General features: G+C 38.4%; 2 protein-coding genes across 4 annotated transcripts in view; one reads left to right on the top strand and one right to left on the bottom strand.

Annotated features, from left to right (window-relative positions):
• LOC106134098 (intermembrane lipid transfer protein Vps13) overlaps nucleotides 1-22,182 on the top strand; it is a 68,924-nt gene that overhangs the window by 39,028 nt on the left and 7,714 nt on the right. For all 3 annotated transcript variants that reach the window (XM_060945528.1, XM_060945529.1, XM_013334057.2), the window contains exons 37-54: nucleotides 480-593; nucleotides 1,421-1,508; nucleotides 3,763-3,907; nucleotides 5,085-5,219; nucleotides 6,234-6,436; nucleotides 7,458-7,594; nucleotides 8,019-8,177; nucleotides 8,738-8,869; nucleotides 9,248-9,414; nucleotides 10,514-10,708; nucleotides 11,484-11,608; nucleotides 13,082-13,229; nucleotides 17,293-17,439; nucleotides 17,838-17,965; nucleotides 18,459-19,063; nucleotides 19,509-20,130; nucleotides 20,897-21,089; nucleotides 21,643-21,787. In XM_060945528.1, the coding sequence (XP_060801511.1) occupies nucleotides 480-593; nucleotides 1,421-1,508; nucleotides 3,763-3,907; nucleotides 5,085-5,219; nucleotides 6,234-6,436; nucleotides 7,458-7,594; nucleotides 8,019-8,177; nucleotides 8,738-8,869; nucleotides 9,248-9,414; nucleotides 10,514-10,708; nucleotides 11,484-11,608; nucleotides 13,082-13,229; nucleotides 17,293-17,439; nucleotides 17,838-17,965; nucleotides 18,459-19,063; nucleotides 19,509-20,130; nucleotides 20,897-21,089; nucleotides 21,643-21,787 (3,588 nt within the window). The remainder of the gene's footprint in view (nucleotides 1-479; nucleotides 594-1,420; nucleotides 1,509-3,762; nucleotides 3,908-5,084; nucleotides 5,220-6,233; nucleotides 6,437-7,457; nucleotides 7,595-8,018; nucleotides 8,178-8,737; nucleotides 8,870-9,247; nucleotides 9,415-10,513; nucleotides 10,709-11,483; nucleotides 11,609-13,081; nucleotides 13,230-17,292; nucleotides 17,440-17,837; nucleotides 17,966-18,458; nucleotides 19,064-19,508; nucleotides 20,131-20,896; nucleotides 21,090-21,642; nucleotides 21,788-22,182) is intronic.
• Nucleotides 14,308-16,523, bottom strand: LOC132902017 (uncharacterized). The gene is made up of 2 exons (XM_060945586.1): nucleotides 15,517-16,523; nucleotides 14,308-14,597 (listed from the first exon to the last, which is right to left on the bottom strand). The coding sequence occupies exons 1-2, from the start codon at nucleotides 16,501-16,503 to the stop codon at nucleotides 14,328-14,330; spliced, it is 1,257 nt and encodes a 418-aa protein (XP_060801569.1). The 5' UTR covers nucleotides 16,504-16,523; the 3' UTR covers nucleotides 14,308-14,327.

Genomic DNA, 22,182 nt, shown 5'->3' with positions numbered 1-22,182 from the left:
CTTAATGTGACTCACATGTAGGTCAGTGTATAGCGCGCTTGTAGTGTTAATGTGTCGGCTGTATGTGGACTTTATCTAGTTTGTGGACCTGGTCTATGGCCTATGAATAGACGTGTGTTCAATTCGAGACTGGTGCAAGCAAGAGTGTAAAAAGGAAAAGAACGAATAATACTTGCTAGTTGCAATAATTAGAAATACATCACGTTGAAAGCTAGACACGCTCTCAACGTGATTATATGTATGTATCTAATTTACATTTTTAACGTAAGAAATTTCATGATCGGTTCAACATTTCAGAAGATAATTATTTGGAAACAAACAACCAAATTACAAACTTTAAACTTTTATAATATTAGTTTATCCTATACTAATAAACGAGCTATATTAAGAGCACAGCTCGGTCAACCAGGTACTTTAGATTAATAAGTGATTGATATAATATGTGATACATACATAGCTGATTACGATTTCATTTCCAGGGCCCGGATCCACAGTTCACCTGAAGACTCGCTCGGAGACAGACTTGGCTGGAAATGATAGGGTTCTAGCCATCGCAGACTACGATGTCGATACGAGCCGACCAAGTACCCCTGGTAAGACATTTCTAATAAAAAAAAATACAAATAACCTTTGTTTCTCTTGAAGATTTTATAACAAATAATTGTATCATTTTATTTCGACATTTAAGCGAAGAAATTATTTAAAAAATAGAAATTGTATATCCTTTTCTGTTTTTATAATTTGCACGGCAAAGTATAGATGGCGTTATATAAATTTTTGTTTAAACATAAGTACATTCAATCATGTCCATACCCCTGTGGGATAGTCAAGAGCCAAAGTCTCGAAAAAACTGATAAGCCACATTCAGCTGTAGGTATGGTCTAATCATGGAATTGAGATTCAAATATGTGCCGTGTGGTTCCCGGCACCAATATAAAAAAGAATAGAACCACTTCATATCTTCTTTATCTATCTTTGCTTTAAATGTCGTAAAAGGCGTCTAAGGGATAGGCTTTATAAACTTCAGATTCTTTTTTAGGCGACGGGCTAGCAACCTGTCACTATTTTAATCTCAATTCTATCATAAGGACTTACAGCTCAACGTGGCGTGTCAGCCTTTCAAGACTGCTGGCTCTGTCTACCCCGCTAGGGATGTAGACGTGATTATACGAATAAATTTATGAGATTCAAATATAGACAGGATGCTACGATAATTATTATTAATGGATAGATAGATGGATAAAACTCTTTATTGCACCATAAGAGTAAGACATACAAAACAGATAGAGATGGTACAAAGGCGGACTTATAGCTAATGCAATCTCTTCCAGTCAACCAGTGATAAAAATTATTATCAGTTGTTCCATCAAGGAAATTTATCATGATACTCGTACTAATGTCAACGAACGTGCATTTACAGGCTGCGATACGTCATCAGCTGATTTACTTGATGACGCTCCTAAGGAGAGTAAACCAGAAATGACGGATGTCACTGACGAATGGGATTGGTGAGTTACATACATACATACATACATACATGAAATCACACCTCTTTCCCGGAGGGGTAGACAGGGACTACATCTTTCCACTTGCCACGATCCCTGCACACTTCTTACGCTTCATCCACATTCATAACTCTCTTCATGCAAGCTCGGCGGTTTTTAGTACTCTTGACCTGACCGTTTTGATTGGTGATTTTATTCTATTTGGTGAGTTAAGTAGGTATTCACAAGTTTAGCGATATGGAGGAGACTGGCACAGGTATTTCCATACCTAAAAGTGGACTCCAATTGACCTGCCTTGCATGATTGAGAAACAGACTGGCATCGTGTTGTTTGCAGATGATACGTCACTAATTTTTAAAATGAACCGCCGTAGCGAAATCTGTGATGATGTGAATAGCACTTTAGCCGCCATCTCTAACTGGTTTACAATCAACAACTTACTGTTAAATGCAAATAAGACCCAATGCATTAAGTTTACACTTCCCAATGTGCGGCAGGCAAATGTGGATATTAGTATAAGTAGTAAAAGATAGATAATAATAAAAGATAGTATAAAGTATAAGTAGTAAATGAAAAGATTAGATTTTGTTGATAGTACTACTTTCTTAGGAATAACATTAGATTCAAATTTGAAATGGCATGCTCACATTTTAAAACTTTCTGAAAGGCTTAGTTCTGCAGCATACGCTATTCGTCGTATTAGGGATTTGACGGATGTGGCAACTGCTAAGCTAGTATATTTTAGTTATTTTCATAGTTTAATGTCATATGGTCTACTGCTTTGGGGATCAGCAGCAGACATACAAACTATTTTCATTTTACAAAAAAGGGCAATTCGATATATTTACGGTCTTAAACAAAGAGATTCCCTTAGAGATTTTTTCAAAAACCTAAATATTTTAACTTTGCCCTCCCAATACATATTCGATAACATCATGCATGTTAGGAAAAACTTAGACTCTTTCAAAAAAGTAGGTGAATGTACTAGTAGATCACTGCGGAACAATTACAAGTTGTCGATCCCAGCACATCGGCTGGCTAAGGTAGGGAAATCATTTCTGATTAATTGTATAAGATTTTATGATAAATTACCAAAAAATGTTCTTGAAATGAATGATAGAAAATTCAAACAGTATATTAAAGTTGAGCTTTGTAGGAAAGCCTATTACAGCACGGATGATTATATTAATGATAAACATGTGTGGCCCGAGCTGGACATAATGGCCTCTTAAATGCTTGTGTATTTTTGACATGATCTTGACATAATTTGTACAGTATGTACATATTTAATTTTATATTTATTTTATTTGACGAAATATTCGTATTGACATAATCAGTTCTACATTCATACATGTTTTTTAATGTAGACAATGTGCATTCGTCCACGATTTTGATTTAAGAGATCTATATTTGTAAATTGACGTCCTATGAAAATGCTGCAGTGTAGTTTGTTCCGCCGCTTCTTCTACACATGCGCTTTGGAAGCGGTAGTAGTTATAATTAGATTTAAGTTATGTGACGTCAATAAGTGATACCTTGTATCCAATTTTGAAAATAAATCTATTCTATTCTAATTACCATCTATTGTAAATGTGTTACTTACCGAAATAAACCATTTTTTTTTATTATTTATTTTATTCTTATTATTACTAGAGGACGTCCACAGCTCTGACCGCCTAAACCCTTACGGGGTAGACAGAGCCAATAGTCCCGAAAAGACTGAATGGCCACGCTTAGCTGCTCGGCTTAATGATGGAATTGAGATACAAACAGTGACAGGTTGCTAGCCCATCGCCCTAAAAAAGGATCGCAATTTTATAAGCCTATCCCTTAGTCGCCTTTTACGACATCCATGGGAAAGAGATGGAGTGGTCCTATTCTTTTTTGTATTGGTGCCGGGAACCACACACATATAGTTTTTCTGTTGCACTCAAATCGCAGAGTTGGAATAGCGTACATGTATTATACTCGTCTTTTTTTATATTAAAACCTCATATAAATATATTATCTGAACAATGTATTCTCTCGTCCACATTCTACTCTAAGTTTGGATAATTGTGAAGTTGACGTTGTTGAAGAAAATGCTGCAGTGCAGTTTGCTACCGCTTCTTCTGCACTGACGCTTTGTAAGCGGCGACGTCAACCAATGTTGTGAAACCAAACGTTTTGACAATTATTAAGCAATATAAAGTATCCTATAATAATGAATAAAAATTTTGAATTTCGAATTTGAATTAGTTTTTTTTTTCATCTGCAGTTTCGAGGGCGGGTTCCCCGCGGAGGCGCCCCCCGCCGCCGCCCCCCGCCACTCCCCCGCGGCGCCCGCGACCCCTCATCACCTCCACGCCAAGGTCACTGACCTCACGCTCTCTGTACGTCTACACGACCTGGATCATCTTACGGTCAGTATCTTTACATGGATGTTAGGTAAGGTTCCACCGTCAAGAAGGTCTCAAATTGGAGTGGCTTATAAATAAATACATACTAGAGGCCGCCCGCGACTTCGTCCGCGTGGAATCAATCCCGCGGGAACTCCGGGATAATAAGTAGTCTATATGTTATTGTAGGTCTTCAGCTACCTACATACCTACCATTTACAATTTCATCGTAATCGGTTCAGTAGTTTTTGCGTGAAAGAGTAGCAAACATCCATACTGCCATCCTGACATACTCACAAACTTTCGCATTTATAATATTAGTAGGATTACCATGTCTATATACCTTACATGGTAGACAGAGTCAACGGTCTTAAAGAGACCGGAACCGGATCACTGGGGAAAGGTGCCTTAGTAGGATAATTGTTATTTTTTCTATGATTCTAACAGAAGTACTAACTATTTATTTATTTATTTTATTTATTTATGTACACAAAATTATATACAGGAGCATTCAATACAGTAATTATAGTACAAAGGTGCTACTTATTTCAAAAGAAATCTCTTCCAGTAGACCCATGAGAGGAGATATGAATTTTGGAGCGGTATGGCGTAACTATATTTTGTTAATTTTTTCAGATAAATTAATAAGTAACTTTTCACAAAAGAGTGGTTGTTTTTATGTCTAGTGTTTTATGTTTAAAATATAAATAAACTAAATTTAAGTCCTCACTAAAAGGCTGACTATTGGGTATTTTACCCTACCTCATAATTATCCATATTACCATTTTTTTTTCATAAAGGCTTATATTTTCTATTACTTCGTCAGATTTTAGCCAATGTAGACAATGTGCATTCGTCCACGATTTAGATTTACAAAATCTATATTTGTAAATTGACGTCCGGTGAAAATGCTGCAGTGTAGTGTGTTCCGCCGCTTCTTCTACACATGCGCTTTGGAAGCGGTAGAAGATATAGCTACATTTAAGTGATGTGACGTCAATAAGTGATACATTGTATCCAATTTTGAAAATAAATCTATTCTATTCTATTGTATCCAATTTTGAAAATAAATCTATTCCATTCTATTGTATCCAATTTTGAAAATAAATCTATTATATTATATTGTATCCATTTTTGAAAATAAATCTTTTCTATTGTATCCAATTTTGAAAATAAATCTATTCTATTATATTCTACTTAGATCCTGTGCCCTCAACGTAATGTGTCTAAGCTGCACGTATTACATCCCAGTAAGAACTCGACAAGATACTACATTGTGGTCGAGAGGACCTCAAAGTATAACAGCAAGAAGATTGTGGTCAGATCTCCATTGCAGGTCAGTTGGGTCATTGTCTAGCCATAAATAAATATAAATATATACGGGATAAATTACAATGATTGAGTTAGCCACGAAGTAAGTTCGAGACTTGTGTTACGAGATGCTAACTCAACGATACTATATTTTATAATAAATACTTATGTATATAGATAAACATCAAAGACCCAGGCCAATCAGAAAAAGTTCTTTTCTCATCATGCCCTGGCCGGGATTCGAATCCGGGAACTCCGGTGTCACAGACAAGCGTACCGCCAAAATATTCTAAAGTACCCAAGTAACAAAATTCCGATTCGATGAAAAAGATTTTGAAATAAACGTGGCGGTGACGAATCTGCGCTTCTTTCATTTTATAGATACCTACAAAAACCTAAGAAATTGCATTGCATTTCTTCATAAACTAATTCATTCATTCATATAATTACGCCTATATCTCTTGCGGGGTAGACACAGCAAGGAGTCTTGAAAGACTGACAGGCTACGTACAGCGGTTTAATGATAGAATTGAGCTTCAAATAGTGACATGTTGCTAGCCAATCGCCTAAAAGAAATGCCAAGTTTATAAGCCTATCCTTTAGTCGCTCTACGACGTCCATGGGAAGGAGATGGAGGGGTCATATTGTTTTTTGTTTTAACCAACAACACAGCCATATGTATAGTTGTTTTATCCACAACGTCTGGTTAGTGTTATTTCAACAGTAAGTGATGTAATTGAGATCGCTTCAATGGATGTGCCGTGTGGTTCTCGACACAAATAAAAAAAAGAATCGAACCACTCCATATCTTTGCTATTGATGTCGTAAAAGGCGACTAAGGGATGGGCTTTATATACTTCGGATTCTTTTTTAGGCGAGAATTTAGCAACCTGTCCTTATTTGAATCTCAATTCTATCATTAAGCCAAATAGCTGAACTTGGCCTGACTATAAAGACTGTTGGCTCTGTCTACCCCGCAAGGGATATAGACGTGACCATATGTACGTATGTATGTTAATCGATATAAACGTATTAACAGATTCGCAATGAGACCTCCTACGCACTGGAGGTGTTCTACAAGAAAACAGATCTCCAAGCAATAAATGCCGAACTCATAGGCACGGTGGGAAACCCGTTCGATGACAAGTTGCGACTGACCGTGGTCGCACCTCAGGACACGTACAACGTGCCGCTGTACATAGCCTACCATTGCAAGCTGTTCCTGTTGCCGTTAAATTTCGAGTAAGCCTATTTGTTATTGGTCTCGCGGAGGGATATGGTCAAGGAGTAGGTACTGTAGCGGGAGCGATGATTCGGCTCGACCGCCACCAAAGGGAAGATCTTCCGCCAGGCTGGTGTGACGCCTGGGGAACCGCGCGACAGACGATGTTGTGTCGGAGGTTGAATATATAGCTCCAATTAATGAAATCTTTGAAATCGCGATTTAAATTCTTCGCTGCTATTGGCTGAGCGCGTCAATTTCTTCGCAATGATTGACAGTTGTTGTTCAATTTGATGTTGTGACGAGTGGCGTAGAGATGTCGCCACAGTACCTTATAGCCCGTAACTCGAGCTCTTGTCCAGTGTCTTCCACGATCCAAAGGGTAGTTTTCAGGAAATAAAAATCACTGCACTTTACAGATTAATCTCGGGGTGCGAATTTAATAGAGTTTTAGCGTCTGTATTGTAAATTTACTCAACACACGGTCACGTCTATATCCCTTGTGGGGCAGACAAAGCCAACAGTCCTGAAAAGACTGACCGGCCACGTTCAGCTATTTGGCTTATTGATAGTATTGAGATGCAAATAGTGACAGGTTGCTAGCCCATCGCTTAAAAAAAGAATCCCAAGTTTGTAAGCCTATCCCTTAGTCGCCTTTTACGACATCCATGGAAAAGAGATGGAGTGGTGCTATTCTTTTTTGTATTGGTGCCGGGAACCACACGGCACTGTACTCAATTTTGTGAATATTCACAAGCGAGCGATGCAGTTGCGCGGCGGAGACGAACGGGCGCGCTTTTTTAAATTCATTTTGACATTTGGGAAAGGAGTGAGAGTGGGACAGGAATAGGATTGAGTACTTTCGGAGATAAGCATGATCTTATTTACAGACAGACAGACAGACAAAAAATAAAAAAAAAAACATTTTTGCTTTCTATTATTCATTCTAAGTGTCCCTCTATTCATTTCAGTCAAAATATTTTTACTGTTTTATTATATGTTCATTTAAAAATTAAAATAAATAAATAAACTTTTTAACAGGGGCTACCAGACATCCACCCAGGGTCTATGGTGGATGGAGTTAGCCCAGGACGTGAGTTTAGCTCGGGATATTGTCTGCCCGGCCAAGGCTGATGGGGACAGTCGGGTGTTCGCCATGAGGATTCTCACTGTGGAAGGTGAGCTACGTATTATAAATCTTAGTATTCAACCCACTTTGAATAAAGAGGTCCTAACATTCGGATCAATATGTGTACCTAAGCGATCTCTTCAAACTGTGGATCTAATTTTAATGGGGTTCATTTTAAAGATAATCTTCCTCGTTACTGATCTGTTAAAAATTTAGTTTTATGTTAATTATTTTTTGTTTAATTTTTCAAAGATGTGGTCCCATATTTATGTCAAGATATAACTAGTTAATTTCAATGAAGCGGAATTAATAAAACCTTAAATAAAAATGGCTTTTAAAAAAAACTACTTACTAGAAATTTATAAGACCTTAAAACGCTATAATTGTTGTAAAAAAAGAATCATTCTGGAAATTCTTATATGAACGATTTGCCTTGCAATAGTCTATTAAATTTTTCAATTAATTTCGAGCAGGCTGCCAAACCCACAAAGTGTCCAGGGCCATCCCGAACTACCTGATTCGAGTGGTACCACCCCTGGCTATATACAACAGACTGCCTCACGCCCTCCAGATTAGAACCACTGCCGGGACTACTGCCGGAGACAACACCACTGCCGCGGCGGACGCTACAGGTATTAAGATTATTTGTTTAAAAAAAATCACCCGTACTGCCATAACCATTTGTAATTCACAGTCGAGTCCGAAACATCGCTCTTGACTGGTGATTTTGACGTGACGTGACGAAGACAATTTAACCTTAGAATAGAATAGAATTATTTTCAAAATTGGATACAAGGTATCACTTATTGACGTCACATCACTTAAATCTAATTATAACTGCTACCGCTTCCAAAGCGCATGTGTAGAAGAAGCGGCGGAATAAACTACACTGCAGCATTTCCATCGGACGTCAATTTACAAATATAGATAGACCTCTTAAATCTAAATCGTGGACGAATGCACATTGTCTACATTAAAAAACATGAATGAATGTAGAACTACATAATTATATCAATACGAATATTTCGTCAATTCGAAACTTAAGAATTAACATACTTTTAATTACATTTGATGTTAGGTTTTATATTTATTTTATGAAAAATAAATTATTTCATTGATTGATTGCACTCCATGTCATATGTAGCAATTAGCAAATATACTAAGGCCGAAATAAATTGCTGACATTCAACAGGGTGGAGCGTGCGCATAGAAGCGGGCGAGCGTGCGCACACGCACTCGCTACAGCTGACGCAGACGCACAGGTTGACGGTGGAAATGCACTACATGGGCATGCCTTGGACTGGCAGCTTTACTTTGTCTCCAGGTAATTTTTTGAATGTAGAACGAAATGATTCTAAGTTTAAGAGCTCAGTTTTTTAAGTGATAAAGTAACCTATACTTTGTACTTCAAAATACTGAGTTGCGTACATTAGTTTCAATACTAACCGATACTCAAATAATCTGAATATTCAAGCCACTAAATGTATAGTGTGACTTAGATCATGGTGATCTAAGTTTGTTTAGGTACCGTGGAATCGAGAAGGTCAAACTAGGTCATGTTCCGTTGTTGAGATAGATCATAGGGGGGACTCCTGACTCTTTCTAAGCGTCATCACACCGGGAAGACAGGGCAGGATAATGTATTGTATGATGTAGTACACAACAAGTTTTATGAATAATTTAGACACATTTTGATTTACAGATCTGACCGAGAAGAACATTACAATGAACAGTGAGTACGAGTCAGACTCAGGGGGGGCGGGGAAACTGTATGTCTGCGTGAGAGTGGACAGGAATGAGTGTTGGCAATTATATATACACGCTCAGCACTGGATCATCAACAAAACTGGATTGCCGCTCCAACTCAAGGTGAGGAAGAACAATTTCTACTTATTTTTTATTTATATTTTTATTTATGTGCCGTGTGGTTTCTGGCACCAATAAAAAAAAAAGAATAGGACCACTCTATCTCGTTCCCATGGATGTCGTAAAAGGCGACTAAGGGATAGGCTTATAAACTTGGGATTCTACTTTTAGGCGATGGGCTAGCAACCCGTCACTATTTGAATCTCAATTCTATCATAATGCCAAACAGCTGAATGTGGCCTATCTGTCTTTTCAAGACTGTTGGCTCTGTCTACCCCGTAAGGGATAAAGACGTGATCATATGTATGTATGTATTATGGGATACTTCATATCGCTTAACAATTGTCAAAACGTTTGGTTTCGCAACATTGGTTGACGTCAAATAAATTACTTAAAACTAAGTTTACTGCCGCTTCCAAGGGGTCAGTGCAGAAGAAGCGGTAACAAACTGCACTGCGGCATTTTCTTTAACAACGTCAACTTCACAATTATCCAAACTTAGAATAGAATGTGGACGAGAGAATACATTGGGTTGGTGATGGGTTAAACCGTTGCTGATTTAGAGATTGGTTTTAATAGTGTGCCCGAAGTAATTTAAGGATGAGTAAAGGAAGATCCAGGGTTAACTTAAATCCCCATGGAGAAAAACTTCAAGGCTGATTTAATGATAGAGTTGCGATTCATATAGTGACAGGTTGCTAGCTAATCGTCTGAAAAAGGAAAAAAAAACTTAAGTTTATAAGCCTATTCCTTAGTCGCCTCTTACGACATCAATGGGAAAGAGATGGAGTGGTCCTATTCTTTTTTTATTACTTTCTTTATTACATACATACATACATATGATCACGTCTTTATCCCTCACGGGGTAGACAGAGCCAACAGTCTTGAAAAGACTGATAGGCCACGTTCAACTGTTTGGCCTAATGATAGAATTGAGATTCAAATAGTGACGGATTGCTAGCCCATCGCCTAAAAGGAGAATCCCAAGTTTATAAGCCTATCCTTTAGTCGCCTTTTACGACATCAATGGGAAGGACATAGAGTAGTTCTATTCTTTTTTTTTATATCGGTGCCGATAACCACACGGCACTTTATATACCAGGGCCGGCACTCGGACGCATGGTACGAGGTGACGGACGAGCCGCTGCTGTGGAGCCCGCGCGGGCGCAGCGCCGCGGCGCGCGTGCGCGCGCACCAGTCGTGCTGGTCGCGCGCCGCGCCGCTCGCCGCCGCCGCGCCCGGGCTCGTCGTGTGCGCGCACGCAGAGAGGCGGACCAACTACAGGATACTGCTCAACGTGAGTGCTCACATTATATGTCAATTGATTAATCAAATGCCATTTACTATACTTGACATATTAGTTATTCAAATGCAATTAACCCTAGTTGACATATTTTAATCTTATTAACAACAATCTGTTGCCCGCGACTTGGTCCGCGTAATTTTCGAATTTTTCCGCGTAAACTTATTTGCAGGCAAACTCATGCCTTGAGTTCATTCATATGACAATAACTTTTTTTTTTGTGAATCGGTTTGATGAAATAAACTTTAAATGTTTTCCTGAGTTTACTGAGAAAACAAAGCAATTGGTGAAAAGTTTTAAGTAAATCGGTTCAGTGCTTTCGGAGATAAGCGTGATCATACATACAGACAAACAAAAAATTTAAAGAAATTTTTTGCTTTCTTTTATTCATTCTAAGTGTAAATGACAGACAAAATATTTTTACTGTTTTATTATATGTATAGAATAGATATTATATGATACTCATACACAATACACACACAACATATTCGTACACATCACACACACACCCTAATATTTACACTCTTGCTATTTACACAGTCTTTACACTTTCACAACTTTTTTAGGCGATGGGCTAGAAACCTGACGCTATTTATCAGGATTCAGGTTTATCGCTGTTTTTGACTGATACCGTCGCGTGATTTTTTTTTTATTTATGTGACTTGTGGCGTATAGATGTCGCCACAAGCTGTTTACTAGCAAGCTAGCTACCAAGTGATACAGATGTGTCTGTATGTATGTATGTATGTATGATCTAATACTTTTCCAGGTAACTTTATCCGAACTGTGTCCTCAACTGACGAAGATAGTGACCCTGCTGCCTTATTTCCTGGTGTATAATGACACCAAAAGACACCTTCGATTTATGGAGGAGAACGAAGCGGCTGATCTTTGGTAAGTTTATAGTATAATATAAGTAAAGAAAGAAGAAAGAAAAATCGTTTATTTGGTACATTAACAAAATATAAATTGGAATTAGTGAATTGTTAAATTACATGCATGCACCAGAAATGGCCCTCGCTCAGCATGTGTCATGGCAGAGCCATGACGCTGGTTTTCTGCGAGTACCATACTAAAAAAAACAAAATAAAAAACTAAAGTACTTACGAATTTATTTCACCAGGCAGTGCTGGTGAAATTTTTTTAATTGGATTTGTAATCATTGATTCAATGCGGGTTTTTTTTTGTTAATTTTGTTTTTTTATTAAGTTTAAACTTTAGGTTATTGTGTCACATATGTTTTAAAGTCTTTAAGAGGCTTTCTAGTTTGTTTGCAATTTGATACAAATCAAACTAGTTGGCCATTGTTTTACTTATTCAGAGGACGCTAATGGTTTATTCTGTATTCATAAATATAGTAGAATTATCTTTATTTAAAATTGTTGAGGTAGATTCAATACGGGTTAGGTAAGCCGCAAAGGGAGGAAATCGTGAGGAAACCTGCACATTCAGGCAACTGGATGTGTAACCATGGATACAATACGGGTTAGGTTTACTACCTGCAAAGGTTGCGAAAAAGACGCTTTTTCCACAGGGCAGATAGATTTAAAAACAAACGAAATACTTATGAATTTTTTTTCGTAATGTACAAATGTTTTTTTTCAGTATGCATGCGCACTTTATCGCACCACCAACTTAAAGTTTTTCTGTTTGGTCAGCTAGTTGACTGGTATTGAATGCCAAACGGCATTAAGTCCGCCATTTATAAATTTTTGTTTTGTGCAATAAAGTTTTAAATAAATAAATACTATATTAGTATGTAGGGACACAATGTGAGTGTGAATGTTAGATATGTGTCAGCGATTTTATTTTGTACGAGAGCGACGTATGAATGACGTGTGGTCAGTTACTGCGCATTGGTCCTTACGTGACATACGTAGTTTAGTTATTGGAAAATTAATTCATTTAATAAAACTTAAATTTAATTATATAAAACAATTTATTATTTATATAAAATAATTTTTATTTATGATTGGTTCCCGGCACCAATAAAAAAAAAATAGGACCATTCCATTTCTTTCCCATGGATGTCGTAAAAGGCGACTAAGGGATAGGCTTACAAACTTGGGATTCTTTTTTTAGGCGATGGGCTAGCAACCTGTCACTATTTGGATATCAATTTCATCATTAAGCCGAGCAGCTGAATGTGGCCATTCAGTTTTTTCGGGACTATTGGCTCTGTCTACCCCGTAAGGGATATAGACGAGACTATATGTATGTATGTAAAACAATTTATTATTAAAGATCAGTGGCGGTCCCCGGTATAACAAAAATAGGCACTCAATAATATTTTAAATTAAACAAGCACATTAATTTTTACATATTCAGAAGGAGCCTATATAAGTATTTGTTTGTATCTTGTCGCAGGTTCGACTTAGCTCCGCAACAGTGCACGCCATTCTGGCCCCAAACGGACTCAATGTCTATGCACTGCAAGTACCGTGACTCCACAGTGGTATCTCAACACTTCCCCATCACTAAGAACCATTTTACCGTGCTCAGGATGGATAAAGGGGTGAGCCAACTCAATGTAAACTTCAATGCAAACTAACTCAATGTTAAAAAAAAACATGTCGTTGTAGCTAGACGAGAAATTAATATACAATTTATATATAATGTGCTGTGTGGCTCCCGGCACCAATAAAGAAAAGAAGAGAACCACTCCATCTCATTCCCATGGATGTCATAAAAAGCGACTAAGGGATAGGCTTATAAACTTGGGATTCTTCTTTTAGGCGATGGGCTAGCAATCTGTCACTATTTGAATCTCAGTTCTATCGTTATGCCAAACAGCTGAACATGGCATATCAGTCTTTTCAAGACTGTTGGCTCTGTCTACCCCGCAAGGGATATAGACGTGATAATATGTATGTATGTTTATACATAATAATGAACCGTGGTGACCGTGCGATTAGTCTATAAATCATTGTAACATAATTCGAAACGTCAGATTTAAAATAAATGTACGTTATGTAACGCGAAAGTTTAAAACCAGTCAAAGTATTATAATTTCGTAAACTAGTATTTATGTCGTGCTATGATAAGATTATGATACAAAATTCGCCTGGGAATGTTCGGAAGTAGTATATATAGTATTGGTATTTGATACTACCTATATGTTCTTTTATTGCGAAAAATATTTTTATTTATTAACAAAACGTATTTTATTTTATTTATCTTCGTCTATTCTATAGTTATATACATATATTTCGGATGATGTAAAAGTTGTGAAGGCGTACTGTCGACAAATAATATATAACTTTAGTGGTTTTTATGCAAACTAATACTTATTTCTATTATTTTGTTACGGGACAAATTACACGTATTGAGTTGAATGAAAGTCCGCCAAGGTTTGTTCAATAAATTATATTACAAATCTAAACAATAGGAACATCTAAATTGACTGTTTACAAACACATCTACATACTTATTCTATTGTACAAAATATGTCTACCTACTTATTCAATCTATTCGAATCAACTATTTGAATCTCAATTCTATCATTAAGCCAAACAGCTGAACGTGGCCTATCAGTCTTTTCAAGACTGTTGGCTCTGTCTACCCCGTAAGGGATAAAGACGTGATCATATGTATGTATGTATGTCTACTTATTCTATGATCCGTACGGTTTTGGTTTTTGTGGTTTCTCTAACGATAAAGTCCCATCACTATGGAGGTAGTAAGCGGTGCCTTTAGACCTGTGAGTCCAGATTCTGATGGCTTTGAGGTGGGCGTCGCTTTGGGCTTTAGCCTCGGACGCGGGAGGCGCGGGTTCTAAAGGAACGTCTGATGATGATGAACTGTATGTTGATGACGGCGGGGCGCTGTATGATGATTGTGGAGCGCTGTATGATGGAGAAGGTCTCTTGTTTGAAGTCGTGACCTGAAATAAGTTAAGAGAAATAGTTTGATAAGTTTTCTTTATGTTATTAAGCGCAACTAAGACATGGAGTGGTCCTATTCTTTTTTGTATTGTTCCAAATTGTGGCCAAAGGCGACTAAGGGATAGGCTTATAAACTTGGGATTCTTGTCTTAGGCGATGGGCTAGCGACCTGTCACTATTTGAATCTCAATTCTATCATTAAGCCAAACAGCTGAACGTGGCCATTCAGTCTTTTCAAGACTATTGGCTCTGTCTACCCCGCAAGGGATATAGACGTGACCATATGTATGTTATTAAGCGCAAAGAGGGGTAAATGTTAGTAGATATAAAATTGGATTAGAAATCCAACGTGGTAAGTTTGATTAAAAAAGTTTAAAAATTACTTCATTAGATACACTGACCGGTTGTGACTAGACAAAACTACATAGAACCAAGGTTTATGCAGTTCAAATCGAATTCTCCTATTATTTTCCTGTATAGTATAGTGCCGTGTGGTTCCCGGCACCAATACAAAAAAGAATTGGACCACTCCATCTCTTTCCCATGGCTGTCGTAAAAGCCGACTAAGTGGTAGGCTTATAAACTGGGGATTCTTCTTTTAGGCGATGGGCTAGCAACCTGTCACTATTTGAATCTCAATCCTATCTTAAAGCCAAATAGCTGAACGTGGCCTATCAGTCTTTACAAGACTGTAGGCTCTGTCTACCCCGCAAGGGATATAGACGTGATTGTATGTATTTTCTTGTATTACACAATTATTTCACCAGACTTGAAAGTTACGTTTGGTTAAATGATTTTAAGATGGAATTGAGAAATTAACGTTATGACCTTGTTCCTTACCTGAGTTTTACTTTAATTTCTTTTAATTAATTGTAATTGTATTCAAACAGTATCATTTTTATCACTAGCAATACTTACAGTGTAATGAGGTACATGGTACGAGCTGACAGAGTCCAGTTTAGAGTTGTAGTTCATCAGGGGCAGATCTCCAAAACTTTCCACTTTATATGATTCATCTACTTTGACTACATTAGGCACATTGTGAGTAAACGATACAATGTATTCATCATCTCTTAGATTCACTGGCCTTGGTAGAATTTCTTCATTCATGACTTTACTGTCTGTATAAATTTGATTTTGATCATTTGCTTTTGAGGTATCATATATATCTTGTATATGTTTATTATAGAATGTAGGAACGGATGTTATATGACTATGTTGCATAGATTCTTGAACATCAAAAGGTGTGCTCACAGAGTCTACAATATTAAAATTTGGATTTGTGTTGACGATTCTGGGTACTACATTTTCTTGTGGCGGACTATTGTATTCGATCTCATAAGGTTTCTGATCATTGCTGCCTAAATCAGGACTTGCAAAATTCTGTCCCATATTATCGACGCTTTTGTAAACTTCATAGTTATCACCTGGATTATTGGCATACTCAAATGGCACATCTTTGTATTGTTCCGTGTTTAATTTATAGTATCTTTGCCTCTCATCTTTAATCGGCGGGCCAGTTTCAAAAGGTACATTATTATGTTTATCTTTCTCATAAGCTATATCTATTATCTTATCTAGGTCTTGTTTAGACAGATACTTAACGAGATTATTGATATCCTCCTCTCCCAGACCGTCGTTTCTAACTTTTTTACTAACCTTCGGCGGTCTGTTGCTTGGTGGGAAGGGGTCTGCGTTGTCACTCGTAACAAAAGGCGGTGGGGTGTAAGAGAACGGGCCTTTGACGGGGTACGTCATAGGCGGACGCCTGTAGAACCGCTGCGGTGGATTGGAGTAATATTTAGCACGTTTCTCTCTCACAAGTTCACGCATTTTATCGCATTTCTGTTCACATTCACTGACAATTATCACTATACTCAATAAAATGATTATTTTCAACTCCATTATGAGTCGATTCCGTCGTGTTTCCGCCTGAAAACTGAGAACTAGTGAAATTGTCGCCGTGTACTTATAAGGTTTAAGCGAAAGTGGCGTTAATTGAATTAGAGCCTGCGCCGGCGCATGGTGACGTAATACTTGCACAAGCTACTTTCGTATGCAATGTTTACGTCTGTTTATTGTGAATATTGACTGGTTACATGTTATTACATATTTTTTGACCGAGTTCGATCATCTTGTCAATGTTTGCACTGATATGTACATCCGAGTTATTTTTGTATCGGATTTTAGGACACATTATCACTTTTTGGCAAGAAAAATCAATAAACGGTCGAAAGCAAGCATTTCACGCAGTTTATACAAGGTAGAGGTACTAATCTTTGCAATGAGAGGTCGTGGAAGAGTAGCTGACCTATTTGACTTAAAAGGAGGGGAAATAACTCTATAATGTCCCATTCACGACTGTGTAGTAATGATCTAACTTTAATGTACCCAATTATGGATTAAGAAATTCAAAAAACTTATGACTTAACGAACTTTAACTTGATACTTCTTTTTGGCAATGATTTAGCAACTTGTCACTATATTTGAATATCAATTCCATCATCAAGCCATCCTGCTAAACATGATCTATCAGATTTATGACTCTGTCTACCCTGTAAGGGATAAGGGTGTCTATATGTACATACATACATACATATGGTCACGTCTATATCCCTTGCGGGGTAGACAGAGCCAACAGTCTCGAATAGACTGAATGATATAATATAATGTATGTATATATTTTTATTCCAGACAGCGATCTGCGTAGAAGTGACCGGCGGGACGGACCGCCCGTTCACGATCACGTTCAAGGCGTTCACGCCCGGGGACGCCCCGGTCCGTGTGGACAATCTGTGCGACGACCTGTTCCTGAAGCTGCATCAGGCTGACAGTGGACAGGTGTGTGTCTTCATTCCTCTGAATACAAGCATAAACCAAAAAAGCCGTGTGGTTCCCGGCACCAATGTTATAAAAAAGAATAGGAACACTCCGTCTCTTTCCCCGTGGATGTCGTAAAAGGCGACTAAGGGATAGGCTTTTAAACTTCAGATTCTTCTTTTAGGCGACGGGCTAGCAATCTGTCACTATTTGAATCTCAATTTCATTAAGTCAAATAGCTGAACGTGGCCTGTCAGTCTCTTCGGGACTGTTGGCCCTGTCTACCCCGCAAGGGATATAGACGTGACTATATGTATGTATGTAACAACATACATACATACATACATACATACATATGGTCACGTCTATATCCCTTGCGGGGTATGTAACAAATAAATAAAATTTTCTTTCTATGATAGGTGGCGCTGCTGAGCCCTTATCAGTCTATGCTGTACACTTGGGACGACCCGTCCAAGGAGAGGAAACTCCTGTGGAACATATACAACAATAAGGGCAAGGGATATGTCGCTGATTTCAGTCAGGACGGGTGAGTGTTTCGCGATTGGTTATTTTGTCATTTATTTGTAAAATCCCTTACTTACTATTCATATCTCCGGGGTGTCAATTAAAGTTGCCAACTCTCTTTTACTTAGAAAGATAGATAAAACTATTTATTGCACCATAAGAGTAAAACATACAAAACAGCACCAAACAGATAAAGATGTTACAATCTAATGCAATCTCTACCAGTCAACCTTTGGGTGGACGGAAGCCAAACAGGAGAATAGAATATCTAGATCTATTTTCAAAATTGGATACAAGGTATCACTTATTGACGTCACATAACTTAAATCTAATTATAACTACTACCGCTTCCAAAGCGCATGTGTGGAAGAAGAAGGAGTTTGGCGCATAGCAAGAACTTACTTATATAAATTCTTTGCTCGTCACATCATAATGTCGGTTAGATTATGTCATTCTAGTGGTTCAATAATATAACGTAGCTCTAATAATTTCACCGTGACCTCAATCTGTATCAGGTTCGGCGAAGAAAAGGTCAGTTTCCACTCGGTGAAGCACTCCACCCTGGTCGCCACCAACAGCGTGACCTCCAAACTGTCCTCCACCTTCAAACGCCTGACCCCCAAATCTCCAGAACCTTGCTCCTCCAGCAGCGACGACTCCGACAGCTCTGATCGTCCAGAGACCCATCAGAAGGCGAAAAAGATGAGAAAGGACAAAGTCATAGTCTATTGGGTCTCGTACATGGAAGGTTATCAGCGCGTTTTCGCGTTAGCTCAAGACGAAAGGATAGCATATCAATACAAAATGAGAATCAATTCGGAGAGAAGTAATTACGAAGTATATATGTCCTTATCAGGCGCAAATCTGTCAGTTTGTGTTCAGACCAATACGGGGGTGAAAGAGTTAGCGTATTTGAGCATAACGGATACTCTGCCGAGATGGGAGGTCAATATTGGTTGCAAATGGAAGCAGTTGTCGCCAGATTTGACGGCGTGGATTGAGGACAAGTATCAGAATGACCAGAAGAAGTGCCAGTTGAAGGAGTATCTGCATTTGGATTTGGAGAAAATGCAAATGACCAAGCCGTTCTTCTCGGAGTTGAGGAGGACGTATAATCCTGGTAAGTTGCCTTACGTTAACATATTTAATATTTCTATTAAATGTATGACTTTCTATCGTTATTTAAATGTCATCCCATAACTAAGCCATGTGCCGTGTGGTTCACGGCACCAATAGAAAAAGGAATTGGACCACACCATCTCTTTCCCATGGATGTCGTTAAAGGCGACTAAGGGATAGGCTGATATGCTTGAGATTACTCATTTAGGTGATGGGCTAGCAACCTCTCACTATTTGAATCTCAATTCCATCATAAATGTATAGCTGAATGTGCCCTTTCAGTCTTTACAAGACTTTTCGCTCTGTTTTCCTCGCGAGGGATATAAACGTGACTATATGTAGTAAAAGTTCTGATAAATTCCTTATTATTTTTGTTAAATCGAGGTACAATTATATAGTATGTATAATAATAAGACAGAAACCATTTTTAACTATTCTCTTTTCAGGCATATGGTTGCAATTCAGGAAATCAGAAACTCACACTTACTGGCATCTGAAACTGCAAAGGTTACAGCTCGACAACCAATTGAACGAAGCGGTTTTCCCCAGCGTCCTCTACCCAGCTCCCTTACCCTCCGAAGCCAGGTCCAGCCTCGGCCTGAAACCAAGCATCGAAATCGTGACCTTGAAACAACACAGACCATCTTTAAACCAAGACGTTTACAAATATGTAAAGGTTCTGATAAAGGAGTACAGTGTTAATTTGGATAGAGGTTTTGTCAATCATATTTTTGATATTCTTAACCATTGGAAGATTGAAGAGAAGCCAGCGGTGAGGTTAAGAGCTGATTTGGCGTTAGTACACATGCCGTTGCCAATTATAGCATTTAAATGTCAGAATAACGCGCAGAAGAATGTGGTGTTCGAATACGTTCACCTGTCGCCTATAAAGATTGTTCTTAGTCTGTCTTCTAGAGGATATCTAGCGGAGAATACGAACAGTCCTGGAAGAACCAGGTTTGGGAACAAGAAAGAGAATCGGCCTAAGTTGTTCAATAGTGATCTTTTGGAGTATTTGTTCAATTCCTGGGGTTCGTCGCTGTGTGATATGAAGGACGTTGTTTTGAGGTAAGTTCTGTTCTTTCAGTTTCTTTATTAGTAGGAGGAAAGATCCGGAAAAGTCAAAAACATGGCAAAAAATGTACCTCTTGGCCCAAAAACTTGAGACAGGGTTCAAGAGGAGCGAGTTTAGAGCAGCATCAAAAATTTTAATAGTTTTTTTGTTGTTGTTGTTGTTGTTGACAGTTTAAGCCAACCTCTGGCAGGATACGACACCATAAGCAGGAGAATAGTAAACAAACATTTAAGTCAATAATACTCCTGGTGCCATTTTCTCAGTAACGTACATTAGTTTAAAGCTAACCGAAGCTCTTACGGTGAACATTCAATAATTGACTGCATTACCATGCTCTAAGTTGATATTCAGATGTTAGAAGTATTACTGAGGTATGTCGTTCCTCGTAATTTTCTCATTTTCATGGACAGACCCTGGGTCCTGGTCCCAGGGAGGACTCAATCGAGGCTGATGGATGTTAATTATAACACCATGGCACTAATAAATTGTCAGTCTTTGATAAAAATGGATTATTTATGGCATATAATTAATGAATTTAACGTCACCTACAAAAGAATACAGGGTTTTCGCAAATCCCAAAGGAAATTTAATTTTTAAGGGAATGAAAGGTCTTACATTCTTCTCCAGACTCTTAATTATACGCAAAATTTCAAGAAGTAGACAAAGTGTGAAGAGTAAACAAACAAACTCACTTTCGCATTTAAATTATTAGTTGAGATGTTATTACTCATAAATAAAAAACATCTCTTGATCCCTCAGGATGTCATACCTGGAACTCCGCAACGCCACAACGCCGATGTCCGGGGTGATAGAAGCAGCATCCAGACATTACTGGACTCAATTGGTCCAGCAGTTCTACGTGCTGGTCCTCGGGCTTAATATCCTGGGCAACCCGTACTCCCACATCGGGGATTTCTGTAGGAACATGAGGAATTATTATGAGCCTTGTTTGGTGAGTAAGGTTTGGTTTCTCTAGTGGATACAAGAGAAATAAATATGTATATATTTGGATAGATTACATGACATAATGTGCCGTATGGCTCCCGAAACCAATTGAAAAAAGAATAGGATCACTCCATCTCGTTTCCATGGATGTCGTAAAAGGCGACTAAAGGATAGGCTTATAAACTTGGGATTCTTCTTTTAGGCGATGGGCTAGCAACCTGTCACTATTTCAATCTCAATTCCATCATTTAGCCACAGAGCTGAACGTGGACTTTCAGTATTTTCAAGAGTGTTGGTTCTGTCTACCCCGCATGCGATATATATATGTATATAGGGACGTCCGATGAATATGCTGCAGTGTAGTTTGTTCCGCCGCTTCTTCTACACATGGGCTTTGGGGGCAACTACCGTTGTTATAATTAGATTTAAGTGATGTGACGTCAATAAGTGTTACCTTGTATACAATTTTGAAAATAAATCTATTCTATTATATATAAACTATATACGAGTATGATATAACACTTGTACCTACCTACAAGTTGGGATCTTTATTTATTTAGGGAGCGATAAACGGTCGACGGGCATTGGACGTGGCGAGCAAGTTGTCCGACAGCGCGGCCGCTCTGCTTGGCCAGCGAGCCAGCGGCGACACCGCCACCGTCTTCAGGGACGTGGTGGTCACCCACCATAGCAGGAGACCACTGGGTGAGACACTTAACTTGCGAATGTTGGCCAGATGAATTATATTTTGTCCATCCCCGAAAAACTATCGCTGTTTTATTATGACTTGAAACGGGACAGCGATAGTATTTTCGCGCGATAAATACGGCGACGCGCGTGCCATTTTACGGGGTCAGCAGTGGGATTCAAATACAGGGTGTATTAGAATCCCACTGCTGACCCCGTAAAATGATGATGATTAAGAAAATTTTCGCCCGTATAAGCGGCATAAGCAGAAGACCAATTAAAAGCGTCAGTGGTCGAATCGGTAAGGTGCCCGGTTAAAATGCGTGCGCAGAAAGGTTCAGGTTCAGGTTCGAATCCAACCTCGGCCATGTGACTATTTTCGAAGACATGTACATTAGTTTGAATACTAACCA

This window comes from Amyelois transitella, chromosome 8, assembly GCF_032362555.1.
Source record: "Amyelois transitella isolate CPQ chromosome 8, ilAmyTran1.1, whole genome shotgun sequence".
Classification (NCBI taxonomy): Eukaryota; Metazoa; Arthropoda; class Insecta; order Lepidoptera; family Pyralidae; genus Amyelois; species Amyelois transitella.
This window is presented reverse-complemented; position numbering and strand designations above follow the sequence as displayed.

What these genes read in the sequence shown, in the direction of transcription:
- LOC132902017 (XM_060945586.1), bottom strand. Translation starts at nt 16,503, where the DNA reads ATGGAGTTGAAAATAATCATTTTATTGAGTATAGTGATAATTGTCAGT. An exon ending in ACCATGTACCTCATTACACT is followed by an intron (nt 14,598 to 15,516) that starts GTAAGTATTGCT and finishes AACTTATTTCAG; the next exon opens with GTCACGACTTCAAACAAGAG.